This window comes from Bufo bufo, chromosome 1, assembly GCF_905171765.1.
Source record: "Bufo bufo chromosome 1, aBufBuf1.1, whole genome shotgun sequence".
Taxonomy (NCBI): domain Eukaryota; kingdom Metazoa; phylum Chordata; class Amphibia; order Anura; family Bufonidae; genus Bufo; species Bufo bufo.
Genome location: NC_053389.1, coordinates 492,954,031 through 492,970,657, shown reverse-complemented (window position 1 = coordinate 492,970,657; position 16,627 = coordinate 492,954,031). Strand labels below are relative to the sequence as shown.

Sequence of the window (16,627 nt, the reverse complement as noted above, 5' to 3'; positions counted from 1 at the left end):
AAGAAAGCTTTTGTGTTCTTGCTGCCTTCCAATATCATTTATAAATTGAATGCTTCTCCACATTATAGTTAATTCTGATCGTATATGTTTGTGAATGTTTGATGTTCCATAAGTTAACTATGTGGTACATAAAAATCTATTTTACAATGGTAGTAATCCTTGTACTTCTGCTAATATCTTCTTTTTTTTTAATTTAAAAAGAGTTGTTCAAGATTTAATTAAAAAGGCTTGCATTTTTATTCAGAAATTGAGTCACTCTTTTCTATGGGATATTTCTGGAATTGCAAGTTATTCTTATTTCACTGAATAGTGATGACCTACATACTAGACACATACAATATTGGACACTCACTCACTCCCTTTTTTTTCTATTATTATATATTACTTCTTGAACTCAAAGAAGTAATATAATTCATAAAGGACAGTTTGATGCCTTGTTATTAAAGCTGACTAAACAATAGAGATTATCAAATAGAATCTAAAATTCCAAAATTTGACTAAACTTTTTTCTTTTTTTTAAAGGTCTCATAATGATGAACCTGTATTTTGTGTGATTTGATTCTGGAGAATCAAGAAAGAGAAAGACTCAAATTGAATCTAACAGCCGTTTTGGCCAAATCAGAACAGAATTTAATTTTAAGAAATTTGCTCATCTTTAGTAAACAATTTAACAATTCTGAAATTTGGCAGGACAGGAATTCTTAGGATAGGTAATCAAAACTCTGAGCACCCCCGTGGATCAGCAGTTTTCAGGAGCTCCAGGTGCCTGAAATAGCAGCATCTATTGCGTGGTGGCTGTACTTAGTTACTGCAGCGCTGCACCCGCAGAACACCATGTAGCATTGTCAGTACTGTTACGTCAGCACATTGGAGTAATGTGACATCCATGGTGATGGCATGGTGGCTGTCTGCATGACAAAGGAGATTCACAGCAGGCTCATGGTAAAATAAGTATGTTTTAAGACACTTGACTTATGTTGGAAAATTCTATTATTATTAGTAGCAACTAGATCATTATTTCTCTAACCCACTTTCTGGGCACTTTGTCATCTCAATAAAGAGTCACATTGAATAGACTGTTATACTATTGTGCATTATACCCTTGGTACAACAGAATAGGCTATATAATTTTGGACCGGTATGTCACAACCAGGGATATTTTTGCCTCCAGTCTCTCTGTGAAGGATATGATGGACTGCTGCTTACCAATAAATTGTACATTTTGGAAAACTATTTACTATTCTGAGATACCTGGTGCCATATGCTGCTCTGTGTCATTATGTACATGACCTAGAAAGTTTGAGTTTATATATTAGACCACGTAAAGGTTTTGCAAAGTTTAAATTAGTCAACTGTTTGTATGAACACAGTATATTAATTCTACACCACAGATTATCAGATTTGTGAAGTACATTTCAATATATTTTCACAGTAATACACAGAATGATTTGGCTCCACAATTCATGATACCTGCCAAGAATCCATCAGCATATGAAACAAAAACAACAAAAACTTAGTGATAAATGTTAACTAAGGAATATATCTGGCACAACATTACATAACTAATGCCAGTATGTTAAATGATTTTTTTTAATCACTGTAGTAAAGTCTATGGGCAAAACCTCAGCTTTACTGCACAAGTCGTCAATCACATTTAAGCTATTTAGCCAAATATATTTTGTGTTTCTCCTCAAACCAAGCCCCAGATGACATATGAAAGACCAATTAAAATGATTTAGATGGGGTTTTACATTTTATCATTAACTGCTGGTTTTGTATGCTATTTACAAAAAGCAAACTGAACTATCTTAAAAATTATTTTGGTAATGTATAAGCAAATGTATAAGTAATGCTTAAAGGGACCCTGTTAGGCTAAACATGGTGGCTAATGTGCAGGCAACGTATAGAACAGGAGAAGCTGAGCAGATTGATATATAGTTTTTCAGGAAATGATGCATTGTAAATTGTACTTCATTTAAATCCTTGTCCTTTTAATGTTTGGGTGTCCAGTGGGTAGTTTTATTCAGTAGGACTTCTGTGCATAGAAAGCACAGGGATATAAATACATAAAATATACCTAATCTTTTCCCACAATACTATATATCAATCTGTTTAGCTCCCTCTGCTCTGTAGCATGCTACCCATGGATAGGTCTGCATGTACAATATGAAAAGTTCTCTTTAAAGAGGTTATTTAACCCTTTCTACCACAGAGGTTTTTTAGTTATTTGTGTTTTCATTTTGCACTCCCTGGCCTCCCAGAGCCATAACTTTTTACTTTTCCATTCAAATAGCTGTGTGAGGGTTTGTGTTTTGCAAAACTTTCCAATACCACCATTTAATATTGCATATGATATTGTGGGATGCAGGAAAAAAATTCCAAATGGGATAGAATTGGAAAAAATATGCAATTCCGCCAAAGTTTTATGGGTTGTTTATTTATAACGTTTGATCTGCAATAAAACTGACCAGTTCATTTCATTCTACAGTTCAGTACAAATCTTGCAACTCCTTATATGTGTAGTTTTATAGCGTTTTGGAGCTGTGTGAGGGCTAATTTTTTGCTAGGCGATCTGTAATTTTCATTGATACCATTCTAGCGTGTGTACGACTTTTTGAGCTAAATTTTGAGCTAAATGAAGCGACAAAAAAAGGTGAATCTGAATTTAAAAAAAAATTTTATTTGGTCATTTTCTGTATGGTAAAAACATTTTTATATTCTTATAGTATGGGTGTTTTCGCACGCAACAATACCCATGATGTGTATTTTTTTATTATTTTGTGGAGGACTTTTTATATTTAAAAAAAAAAAAATTGTAAAAACTTTTTTTTTTTACACTTTTTCATTGTTCCTATAGGAAACTATAGCAATAAATCATCAGATTCCTATTCTCAGACTCCAATGCATTAGCATTGGAGTCTGTGAGAAATGTACTAGTTTCCTATGGTGCTATATGCAGGGGCTTTATAGGAAACTATGCAGGAGCCTTTTGTCATTCTCAATGACAGGGGCTGTCGCATTCATGCTCTGGCTTCTCTGATCGCCACTGGAGGGAGCCGCTCTGGCTCTCATACCTGGAAGCAAGCTATTCCAGGTTTTCGCGCACTGGGATGCCGTGGTCTGGATCGACGGTCGTGGACATGAGCTGCAAGTGTCTGCTATATGAAACAGGATGCACCCCGTTGCTATGGCACCCACTCCGCTCAGGATCTGAGTTACTGCCATACATAGATGTGCCTGATTTATTAAGAAGCATCGGCCAGGGGCATAGGAATGCCAGCCTTGATAAATCTTGAGCTTATAAATCTCCACGCAAAAGGTGTTTGTTTGTGGGGGGATAATGACAATATATAAAGCAAGTACTACTGAGCCCTTCCATCATGGAAACGCTCACTAGTATGCAGCATGCATGCATTCACCACTCCCTGGTCTTCTCCAGGTGCTGCTCTGCACAGTACTTTTTACGTACAACGTCAGGACGTAGTGCATGCACTACGTCCTGATGCTGTGCAATGTCAGGTCAAAGAGCATCGTGGGCCAGGGAAAAACAGGGAGCAGTGAGTGCAGGAAGAGCAGCTGGATATACAGACTGACAGTGCTGTCTGAAACATTAGAAGTAATGTCATTTAGTTATTTTTGGTCTGATATGAGGTTTGATATAGGGGGTCTGATTTTGGGGTCTGATATGGGTGTTTTATCTGAGGTTTGATATGGAGTTCTGATCTGAGGTCTGATGTGGGGGTATCTTCTGAGGTCTTATATGCAGGTCTGATATTGGGGTCTGATAGGGGAGTTTGATTTAGGGGTCTGATCTGAGGTCTAATGTAGGGGTCTGATCTGAGGTCTGATGAAGCTTGGGATCTGATCTGAATTCTGATGAAAAAATTTTTTTCTGATTTTCCTCCTCTAAAACCTAGATGTTTCTTATAATCCAGTCATCTTATAAAGCAGAAAAATACAGTAATTATCCATTTCTTTAGGATTTTATAAGAAATGCAGCCACCATTAGGTGCAGGATATTTGCCAAAATAGGCTTTGATTAGCACGGTGAAGAACAAATCTAGTCTTGAATAGTTAAAAGCTCACAAAGTGATGCAAATTTCAGGGCTTATATTTCTCTTAGTTGAAATGATATTATTAGGAAATGTAACATGAAGCATGCAATCGATCAGCAATTTTTGTTTCATAATTGTTGATTATTTGCAGCAATTACACAATTTTAGCCGTCTAATACAATTGTCTTTGTATTTGTGGGGATAACTCTATTTATGTTTGAATGAAATCAATTTAGTTCAGCCTCTTGATGTATTAAGCAGTGTTAAGCAGCAGATTAATCTCAATTGAGAAGCCCCAGCTGTCAAGACAACTAATCATAAAATGCTTCCACTATCTATGGTTTACCCAGATAGGAAAATAAAACCTACCGCAAGTGACAATCCAGAACAGTCATGAGATACAACACAGAGAGGAAGGACACAGAAGGAAGAAATCAAATTAAGACGGCCACACATAACCATTAGTAAGAACCTTGGAAAAATGACCATTAGATATGCACTTCATTTACAGTTCTTGGTGTTTATGGCACTGTCAATCCTGCTCTTCTGAACTCATGTCCTTCTCTAAAGTCATTTATATTTATGCATGCATTCTGTATGTGAAATTTACCACACAATACAGTGTTATTCAATCACCATTCATATCTATTGTCCATTTATACTTCCTATATCAATACTGATGTCCCTATTATAGTGCTATTAGCTTAATTTTATACTACCGCTTTCCCATGCAACCCTATATTGCTTTGTTGGCAGGTGACCATACATGCTTCAACCTTGAAGATATGTTAAATGAGTTTTCCAGGATGCCAATATTGATTACCTATCCTACAGATAGGTTATCAATATCTGAAAAGTGGGGTACCCCCACAGATCAGCTGTTCCCTGTAGCCGCCGGCACTGTGAAAACCATTTTGAATGGAGTAACGCTCTATTCAAAGTAAAGTGGCCATGCCGGGTTACTGAAGCTTAGCTGCCATAAATTTGAATGGGAGCTGAACTGCAGTAATCTAGCATGGCCACTAAACTTTCAATGGAACTGTGCTTCCTACTCAGTTCAAAATGCTAGTCCTAGTGCTGGCAATAGAATATTCCCTGCTCATGAGCGCACTCCACATACCCCTTGTGCACCTTGGTCATATTATTACACCCAGCTGCGGGAAGGTGTTATCATTGCAAACAAATATTTAAACAAGTGCTTAATTGGTTGCCATATACAGTGGGGGAAATAATTATTTGACCCCTCACTGATTTTGTAAGTTTGTCCAATGACAAAGAAATGAAAAGTCTCAGAACAGTATCATTTCAATGGTAGGTTTATTGTAACAGTGGCAGATAGCACATCAAAAGGAAAATCGAAAAAATAACTTTAAATAAAAGATAGCAACTGATTTGCATTTCATTGAGTGAAATAAGTATTTGAACCCCTACCAACCATTAAGAGTTCTGGCTCCCACAGAATGGTTAGACACTTCTACTCAATTAGTCACCCTCATTAAGGACACCTGTCTTAACTAGTCACCTGTATAAAAGACACCTGTCCACAGAATCAATCAATCAAGCAGACTCCAAACTCTCCAACATGGGAAAGACCAAAGAGCTGTCCAAGGATGTCAGAGACAAAATTGTAGACCTGCACAAGGCTGGAATGGGCTACAAAACCATTAGCAAGAAGCTGGGAGAGAAGGTGACAACTGTTGGTGCGATTGTTCGAAAATGGAAGGAGCACAAAATGACCATCAATCGACCTCGCTCTGGGGCTCCACGCAAGATCTCACCTCGTGGGGTGTCAATGGTTCTGAGAAAGGTGAAAAAGCATCCTAGAACTACACGGGAGGAGTTAGTTAATGACCTCAAATTAGCAGGGACCACAGTCACCAAGAAAACCATTGGAAACACATTACACCGCAATGGATTAAAATCCTGCAGGGCTCGCAAGGTCCCCCTGCTCAGGAAGGCACATGTGCAGGCCCGTCTGAAGTTTGCCAATGAACACCTGAATGATTCAGAGAGTGACTGGGAGAAGGTGCTGTGGTCTGATGAGACCAAAATAGAGCTCTTTGGCATTAACTCAACTCGCTGTGTTTGGAGGAAGAAAAATGCTGCCTATGACCCCCAAAACACCGTCCCCACCGTCAAGCATGGGGGTGGAAACATTTTGCTTTGGGGGTGTTTTTCTGCTAAGGGCACAGGACAACTTATTCGCATAAACGGGAAAATGGACGGAGCCATGTATCGTGAAATCCTGAGCGACAACCTCCTTCCCTCTGCCAGGAAACTGAAAATGGGTCGTGGATGGGTGTTCCAGCACGACAATGACCCAAAACATACAGCAAAGGCAACAAAGGAGTGGCTCAAGAAGAAGCACATTAAGGTCATGGAGTGGCCTAGTCAGTCTCCGGACCTTAATCCAATCGAAAACCTATGGAGGGAGCTCAAGCTCAGAGTTGCACAGAGACAGCCTCGAAACCTTAGGGATTTAGAGATGATCTGCAAAGAGGAGTGGACCAACATTCCTCCTAAAATGTGCGCAAACTTGGTCATCAATTACAAGAAACGTTTGACCTCTGTGCTTGCAAACAAGGGTTTTTCCACCAAGTATTAAGTCTTTTTTTGTTAGAGGGTTCAAATACTTATTTCACTCAATGAAATGCAAATCAGTTGCTATCTTTTATTTAAAGTTATTTTTTCGATTTTCCTTTTGATGTGCTATCTGCCACTGTTACAATAAACCTACCATTGAAATGATACTGTTCTGAGACTTTTCATTTCTTTGTCATTGGACAAACTTACAAAATCAGTGAGGGGTCAAATAATTATTTCCCCCACTGTATACTGTAACACCATTTTTTTTTGCCTTTACTTTTTATAAATCACTTCCACTCTAATACAGTATATCCCAAGTATAATGCATGACAATTAGGTATCTATAACCATAGTCAAATACTTGACAGGCTTTTCTTGAAATTACAGGAGATGAAAAAAAGCTTGGCTATGCCATCTGATTGCTGGGGCTTCAACTGACAGAAACACCAATGAGGAGAGAGCTTGTTCCTGCACAGTGATGTTACCCTATACCCACTTTGTCGGAAAGTGCATCACAGCTCCATTCACTTGAATGAGTTCCCTGCATAGTGGGTGAAAGGAAAAAGCCGAGGTGGATTCTTCACCTTTCAGTCCGATAGGCAAGATTCCCAACTGAACATGAAATGATTGCATATCCTAACAATATTCCATCCTTTCTTTTGATGAGATTACTCCTGCAATATTTCACTCATATATCATACTTCCACATATACATATGCCTCAGCTTTATTCAATTCCATATAGCCATTTGCGCCTGAAAAAGTGATACAAGTGGTTCTAAATTCACAAGTGTACTGTAACAACTATAAATGCTTGGAAACAATTCTTGATAATAACCATGGCCTGCTATGCATTAAATAAAAATGACTTTAAAGAAAAACATCAATAAAACCCTTTGAGAAATGTTATTTAGCATAATTCTAACAATATCATTGTAAAACTATTATCGTCCACATCTGGACCATTGACCACTCTAATGACAGCTCAATTCCCCTTACACTGTGGAATCAGCAATGAAATGTCACACAGAAGAACGTTTTTAATGTGCTAATATGTCTACTTCATGCCTTTATAAATATTTCAGATGCCTTCAAAGCATATTCCCTCTTGAAATAAATAGGTCATTTTTCCACAAAGTAACAGATAGTACATTATACAAAACTAAGTAACATAATAAATATAAAACATGAAAGGAAATAAGGTAAGAAAACAAAATGCTAAATAAAACACAAGAATAATACAATAACAAAACACATTGTTAGTAACAGAATGGGGGTCATTTACGCCGAAGAAGTAAAGGTGAATGTCAAAACCTTTTTCTTTGGTTGGAAATATTTTCATGTTGATCCAGCACTTGACTGTTTTTTTTTTTACTCAGTCTAGTTACATTATTATGACCACCAGCTAATATCCAGAGTAACCTCTGTGTTCAGCATGGAAAGCAGCTAGATAGGCTGGGAGTGATTCAGTAAGGTCCTAGTAGATTGTCACAGGTATCTGGAGACATGCTGACTACAGTGCATCCCACAACTACTGGGGGATCCATAGAGTGAACATAACAATAGAGGTGGTCCCATACATGCCTAATTGGGTTAAAGTCTGGGGAATTGGGGGGCCAAGGTAGAATTGGTCATGAGCTTCCAACCAATGTCAGACATTTCTAGCCATGTGACATGTCACATTGTCTTGCTGGAAGATCTTACCCACTGCAGGAAAAAAGCTTGTAAGGGCATACATGACCTGCAAGGATAGATTCATACCTAAATTGGTTGAGTGTGTCTTCCACATGGATGAGTGGTCCCAGAGAATGCCATGAAAACTTTTCCAAGACCATTATACTGCAACCAACAGCTGATGTCCTTCCAGCACTGGTTGAATAGTGTTTTTCTCTGATGTTTCTCACCTGACACACCAACATCCATTAATTCAATGAACAGAAGACATGACTTATCAGAGAAGGTAACCCTTTGTCAATCAGTGGAGGTCCAACTACTGCCACAAAAATTGAAGCCTTTACTGCAGATAAAACTTTGTTAGCAGAGGTGCAGTTACCCTCTGTCTGCTTCTGAGCCCAATGTGCAGTAGAGTTCACCAATGTGTTGTTTTAGACACACTTTTGGTAGCCCCTTAGTTCATTTTGGTGGTGAGCTGCGTATCAGTCTGCCCTTGCGTATCTTCTTAGCCTATGTTGACCTCAGATCAATGGCACATGGTGATCGGCAGTTTCTACATTGCTTATTTGCAATGGTGCCATTTGCCCACTCACAATACACTTTCACCAGAGCAGCATGTGAATAGTTCACAAACTGCGCAGTTTCAGAAATACTGCCACTCTTGGCCTGAAAGGAAATAATCATCCCTTCTTACAACTCTGATAAATCACCCCTTTTACCCATGACAGCATGAGGGATATGTGTGCAGACAGCACACCTTATATACCCACCAAGCCAGCTCACCACATGACTTCCTTCTTGCACTACAGAATGTGCTGCCGATGTTGAAAACAGCAAGTGGTCATAATAATGTGCAATGCGGTGTATTTCTTGCAGAGGAAACAGAGTGCCTGTCCAAATGCCCCTTTATTGGTCATTTTCATACCCAGAGCCAAAATGTACAGATGTACCTTTGTCTGGACTATCGCTTGTCAGGAGTGGACAAGTAATGAGTGAATACATTGCTAATGTTTGTGTTGTTTTGAGGGTACAATTGTGTTGAGCGGAAAGTTCGGGAGAATTTTATTCACTGCAAATCATACTTACCTCAACTATTTGCTAGTGACGGGCCAGCCATCACCATCTTGATTGAAGATCTCATATGAAATCCCGTGAACGGTGATATATGACCGACCGGCCGACGTGATGACGTCATCATTAGTGTTGATAACGAATATTCGAATTGCGAATTTTAATCGCGAATATCGGCACTTCAAGAATTCGCAAATATTTAGAATATCGCTAAATATATTCATAATCACAAATATTCGATTTTTAAAAAAAATACCAGTTCATGTGAATTTTTATGAGAATATTTCAGGCAAATTTTATGTGAATTTTCGCAATCAAGAAAATAATGCCTGGAGCTCATGAATTCGTGAATTCACGAATATATGGCGAATATTCGCCCAAATATTCATGAAATATTGCGAATTCGAATATTGCCCCTGCCGCTCATCACTAGTCATCATAGGCTGCGTGAGAATTTGCCCTAGATCTTCATTTAAGATGGCGGCTGCCAGCCAATTGTGATCAGTATGGATGAAGTAAGTATGATTTAATTAATTTATTTTTATTTTACAATGTATTATTACTGTCAGATGCCGCGATCAGCTATGAACGCAGCAGCTAAATGGGTACAATGACGGGGAGCAGTGCAATTGCTGCTCCCTGTCATTGCGCCCACTACTTACAAAGAAATGCACTTTGTGACGAAGTAATAATAAGAACTGGGCGGCTAGATGCCTGATTTTTTACTTCTTGTGTAGATAAGCCAGCGCCAAACATGTCTGCAAAGAGCTTCTTCTCTCTGACTATTTAGGACACAGAGAGGGACAATTATGAAGGTGTTTATGCCAATATTGTGGCATAAAAAGTTATGGGCACACTATATTTTGCCATAATTTGCAACTTTTCACTTTTTTTGCGCTCTTGCCACATTTAAAAAGTCCAAAATTAGGAATTAGGTGGGGCTTGAGATGGAGGTGGCATCCACTGATCACCAGATTTAATATCATTTAAGCCAGACACTGCCATAAATTATAGTTTAAATCTACACCAGCTCATATATGATGTAGATTTGAAAGTCTGGTGCACAGACTGCCTGGGAATGCCCCAAATTAAGAGGCAAAGGCTCATTCTGCACTGATGGACTTTGTGACGCCAGTCTTAGTATATCTGCTCCAGAGTGTCCATGTGTACGGGAGGGTGCAGGGGAGATAGCCGTCAGCCAAAGGAGTCCCAGTTATCTAATGGGTATGTCTGGCTTTAGCCATAGTATCATTTAATTTTGTCCATATGAGATTAAGTAGATCAGGCCTTTTTGATGTTATGGCATTCAGTCGTAAATGAACCCCACTGTCAATATAAAAGAGTCATTTATGTAAACAAGTACAAAGTACCAAATGAATGAATGAAACAATCAGTCAATTGTTCAATTAGATTCCAACTCTCATTGTGCAAGTACAAGTTTGTTAATAAATCTGCGGGTAACAACATTCTTTTAGAATAAAACCTTATGTACATTTTTTGCAGAATATTTTAGGAAATGATCATTTTGATTAAAAAGAAAAAAATTAGGTTTCTGCTGGAAAAAGAGAGATTGGTTATTTTGCTTTGATGGCTGCAGTTGACAAATTTATATGAAAAGAAAAATCCAATGAATACAGTAGTTTTTTTTTTTTATAAAGCTCAATTAGAAATGATGACTATTTCAGCATTGTGTGAAAATGTCATTAACAGATTTATTCTAACAGCTCAAATACAGAAACATTAAAGACATGAAAAACTATATATTAATTAACATAATCATAAACATGAAAACATATGTTAATTAAAGATCTACAAAGCAAAAGCACAATCGGTTTCTCGTCCTTAGTCAATTTGTTTGTACATGTGTTTCTGAGGCTTGCGTTTCTGTGTGATACTTTACTTTTGCGTGTTTTTTTTATGACCATTGAGTAGAACATTCACATTGGGTATACGAGGAAATTCCATAATATTCTACAAACAGGAATAGAGCAGAGTTACTACAGGGAAATCAAATTTCCTGCGTCTTCTCTCCATCTGCAGAATCCTTTACTGTGCTGGTATTCTTTCAGGGATGGGGTGTTGTTGCAGATGCTGATAGCTACCACAACCTCTTTCCTGTCCATTAAAAGAATATGGGCACTGTCCTGCAGGTATGTTTACAAGGGGCAGATTTATTACAGAAATTTCTGCAACTGAAAATCCATTCAATACATGTGAATTGGGTTCTTTCTAGAGCATGTTCATGGATTTCTACAAATCCCATTCAGATGTATGGAAAAAGTTTTAAGGTGCAAATATTTCTACAAGAAATCTGTTATATGTGAGCATGCTTGTGTATTTTGCTTATAGTGTAATATACAGTATACTGCAGTATACAGTATACTGCAGATCTATGATATGAAACAGTTAAAGAAATGTCTTCAATAAATCTGCCACATGTAAGCACACCCTAAAGAGAAGGATTTGGTCATGTAATTATATAAGGAATGACAAGAAGAGATTAAAGAAAGGTGAAAAGTGACATGTACAAACAACCAAGCTAAGTACAGATTTTTTTTTTTTTTACTTTATCTTAAAATTTATATAAATATCTATATATTACAAGAGCAGTTTTATATGTATATATGTACATTTAAAGAGGTTTTCCATGAGTAGAATATTGATGACCTATCTTCAGGATTGGACATTACAGTCGGACCAGTAGTGGTCCGACTCCGAGCATCCTCAACAATCTGCTGTTTGAAGAAGCCTCTATGCTTTGGTGAGCTGCCTCTTCTTAGGACAGTGATGTCACATTCATCAGTCATAGAGCCCATGTGCAGCTCACTCCCATTAAATGAATGGGCCTGGGCTGCAATACCAAGAACAACCAGTATATAATGTACGGACAGTGCTGTACTTGGGACGCTGTGAGTTGGCCACAGTGCTCAATGAAGCCTCTTCAAAAAAACTGCAAAAATGGGGGCTGGGAATCAGACCCATCCTGAGAATACATCATCAATAGCCTACCTCCAGAAAACCCCTTTAACTATAGACTGCATGTCAGATTTAGTAGAGTTCACTGTAGTAAAAGTCTGTGCTGAAATGATTTTCTTTATAAGCAATATTGTATTGATCAACATTTGATATAGTAGCTTACTGATGTGTAATATGCACCCATAGCCCAGCAAGCATCTACCCACTTACCATTTATACACAGTATACCTCTTTTAACAATTCACAATGCATTTTTTATATATACAGTTGCAAGAAAAAGTATGTGAACCCTTTGGAATGATATGGATTTCTGCACAAATTGGTCATAAAATGTGATCTGATCTTCATCTAAGTCACAACAGTAGACAATCACAGTCTGCTTAAACTAATAACACACAAAGAATTAAATGTTACCATGTTTCTATTGAACACACCATGTAAACATTCACAGTGCAGGTGTAAAAAGTATGTGAACCCTTCGATTTAATAACTGGTTGAACCTCTTTTGGCGGCAATAACTTCAACCAAATGTTTCCTGTAGTTGCAGATCAGACGTGCACAACGGTCAGGAGTAATTCTTGACCATTCCTCTTTACAGAACTGTTTTAGTTCAGCAATATTCTTGGGATGTCTGGTGTGAATCGCTTTCTTGAGGTCATGCCACAGTATCTCAATTGGGTTGAGGTCAGGACTCTGACTGGGCCACCCCAGAAGGCGTATTTTCTTCTGTTTAAGCCATTCTGTTGTTGATTTACTTCTATGCTTTGGGTTGTTGTCCTGTTGCAACACCCATCTTCTGTTGAGCTTCAGCTGGTGGACAGGTGGCCTTAAGTTCTCCTTCAAAATGTCTTGATAAACTTGGGAATTCATTTTTCCTTCGATAATAGCAATCTGTCCAGGCCCTGACGCAGCAAAGCGGCCCCAAACCATGATGCCTCCACCACCATACTTCACAGTTGGGATGAGGTTTTGATGTTAGTGTGCTGTGCCTCTTTTTCTCCACACATAATGTTGTGTGTTTCTTCCAAACAACTCAACTTTGGTTTCATCTGTCCACAAAATATTTTGCGAGTGCTGCTGTGGAACATCCAGGTACTCTTGTGCAAACTGTAAACGTGCAGCAATGTTTTTTTTGGACTGCAGTGGCTTCCTCTGTGGTATCCTCCCATGAAATCCATTCTCGTTTAGTGTTTTACGTATCGTAGATTCGCTAACAGGGATGTTAGCATATGCCAGAGACTTTTGTAAGTCTTTAGCTGACACTCTAGGATTCTTCTTTACCTCATTGAGCAGTCTGCGCTGTGCTCTTGCAGTCATCTTTACAGGACGGCCACTCATAGGGAGAGTAGCAGCAGTGCTGAAGTTTCTCAATTTATAGACAATTTGTCTTACCGTGGACTGATGAACAGCAAGGCTTTTGGAGATACTGTTATAACCCTTTCCAGCTTTATGCAAGTCAACAATTCTTAATCGTAGGTCTTCTGAGAGCTCTTTTGTGCGAGTCATCATTCATATCAGGCAATGCTTCTTGTGAAAAGCAAACCCAGAACTGGTGTGTGTTTTTTATAGGGCAGGGCAGCTGTAACCAACACCTCCAATCTCATCTCATTGATTGGAATCCAGTTGGCTGACACCTCACTCCAATTAGCTCTTGGAGATGTCATTAGTCTAGGAGTTCACATACTTTTTCCACCTGCACTGTGAATGTTTACATGGTGTGCTCAATATAAACATGGTAACATTTAATTCTTTGTGTATTATTAGTTTAAGCAGACTGTGATTGTCTATTGTTGTGACTTAGATGAAGATCAGATCACATTTTATGACCAATTTGTGTAGAAATCCATATCATTTCAAAGGGTTCACATACTTTTTCTTGCAACTGTATATATATATATATATATATATAGATATAATATATATATATATACTCTAGCCATTTACTACTTCTATTACTACTTCTAATAAATGACTCCCTGTGTAGTAGTGCTTGCACATCAATAAGAAATCAATATGTAATTTGCTTTGCCTTATTTAGACCTATAATACGTTTAATGTCTAACATTGTCAAGATATTTCATTATAATTTCACTTCATGTATCTAGTGTCCTTGAAAGGTGGGATGGGGGCTAAGTTCCTTTTTTCAAACATGATTGACTGTATTATTGTTTAGTTGTGGTTTCTTCCCCTGGCCTATGCTGGTAAGGTGCAGTAGTTTAGTAGCTAGTAGGTAAGCATTAGGACCCCGCAGCCCAGCCTAAGATCTGTGTGCACTTCTGATTGGCTAAGATTGGGAGAGCAGGAGGAGGAGATGGTTCACCAGGGGAGATAAGAAATTGGGGACCCACAGAGCAGGCTAGAGGGAATGTAGTCTGAGGAACAGAGCTGCAGCAAGAAAGAATTAACTTAAAGTTAGCTAAACTGCTCACAGCAGTAAGTCGGGTCTTGGGAGAGTAGTATAAACATATCTTCTGTGCAAGATTTATCATCAGGAGTAGTGTGAATATGAACACTTACTCTGCCATGTTTTGCTCCTGCAAGTACCCAGAAGGTCAAGTTTCCCTGTAAAGTGCATTCTGCATTAAGCCATTTCACAGTCCCTTCCCTTGCCCTGAATGAACACTGGATGGATGCTTCAACTGTCATTAACAAAAGAGGGGAGGGATTCCCTCTAAAAGAGAGAGCTGCTGCAGGACATTACACAGAGGGGAAGCTGCAGTATGCAGTATGCAGTGGCTGTGGGGAAGGACTTCAGTGTTCACGTGTCTGCAAGAAGTCTCAGCAGCAGCCTATGAGTTTCTGATAAGAGACTACATACTGACCCCCTGTATCTAGTTGCTATATGATTGTGCACATAGGAATAATGTTGGAAAAACCTTCAACCTTCAAATGTTTATGGAGGCCATACAACTCTCTCCTGATGGCAGATGTCAAGAGAGAGAAGGGTTGGGCATGTTGGATTTTGACATACTGCATCCTTTTGTTCCCCAGGAAGATAATCTGCTGGTGTCTGGCAACAGATTACTACCCATCTGATAGAGGGAATGCTATTTTATTGATAGAAATGTAATGGTAAATATTAGAGCTATGTATACAGTTACTCTCTTGACTGTATAGAATATACCATAAAATAATGATGATCATCTCACTTTAATTTCTGACCATTTTAGATAGATAGTTATTCTAATATCTAGTGACTAGTTAAATATATATTATCCTAAGGGACAAATTCAATGTGTGGCTTTGGCATGTGAGAAGTTTGTAATCTGGGACCATCACCAATTTCCAGAATGTAAGACCTCTAATGCATTGAAATCCCTATGGCACTGCTCAGAGGTTTCTGTTACAGGAAATCTAACCCAACATTGTAAGAAAAATCAATGTCAAGAAAATTGGATAAGATTCCAGAAACAGAGGTCCATGATCAATGCCGAAGAGGTTTTAATGTTCTATAGAGCATATTCATTCTAGAAATAAGCATTAGTCTAACATCGCTGACTTTAATTGTGATTTTATAAAATTTATCTCTGACATGTGAAAATATTTAATTTCCCCTTTAAAGAACAACAGTCATCAGGTATACATTTTATTACTGACATTTAAGAGTTAATGAGGTGGGTGCAATAAGCATCGTACAGTCTTGAGACAGCAGTTTTGGGTAAGCTGTATTGGGGTTTGGGTGCACAGCCCTCACTATAGTTTACACTTTTAATATAAAACTAAGGACATATATACATATAAAACATGAATACATATTATTTCTAGTAAAATGAATGTAGGCAGCTGACATTTGTGCAAACGGCATAGGAAAGGAATTGGTTTACCTGGTCTTTCATGTTCTTGCCTAAATCTTTTACATCTTTCATATTAATAGCATTCTTTCCGCCCTTTTCTTTGCCCTTCTTCTTATTCTTCTTTTTGAACAAGCATTTCTTGCATATGCAGAAACAACAAGTGAGTATCAACAAGACAGCAACGATGGCTATTGCAATTAAGGCCCAAGGTGGCACTGAAAAATAAAAGAAGAGAACATAACAAAGTAAATATCAGTTCATTCACTTAGAACAATGGCATCCTGTACCATTCAGTATAATTGTCCATGGCTGACAAAACCGTTACCCTGAAGTTTAATAATAGTAAACTTTACTTCAGCTCCGCAGAGCCATTACTGAAAGTGGAAAAGAAGTTCACTAGTTGAATTGTTGGGGAGAATTATCAAAACTGGTGCAAAGGAGAACTGACTTAGTTGCCCATAGAAGCCACCAG

General features: G+C 38.2%; 1 protein-coding gene across 1 annotated transcript in view; it reads right to left on the bottom strand.

Annotated features, from left to right (window-relative positions):
- SYT1 (synaptotagmin 1) overlaps positions 1-16,627 on the bottom strand; it is a 364,679-nt gene that overhangs the window by 156,419 nt on the left and 191,633 nt on the right. The window contains exon 3 of the mRNA XM_040415732.1: positions 16,186-16,370. Within this exon, the coding sequence (XP_040271666.1) occupies positions 16,186-16,370 (185 nt within the window). The remainder of the gene's footprint in view (positions 1-16,185; positions 16,371-16,627) is intronic.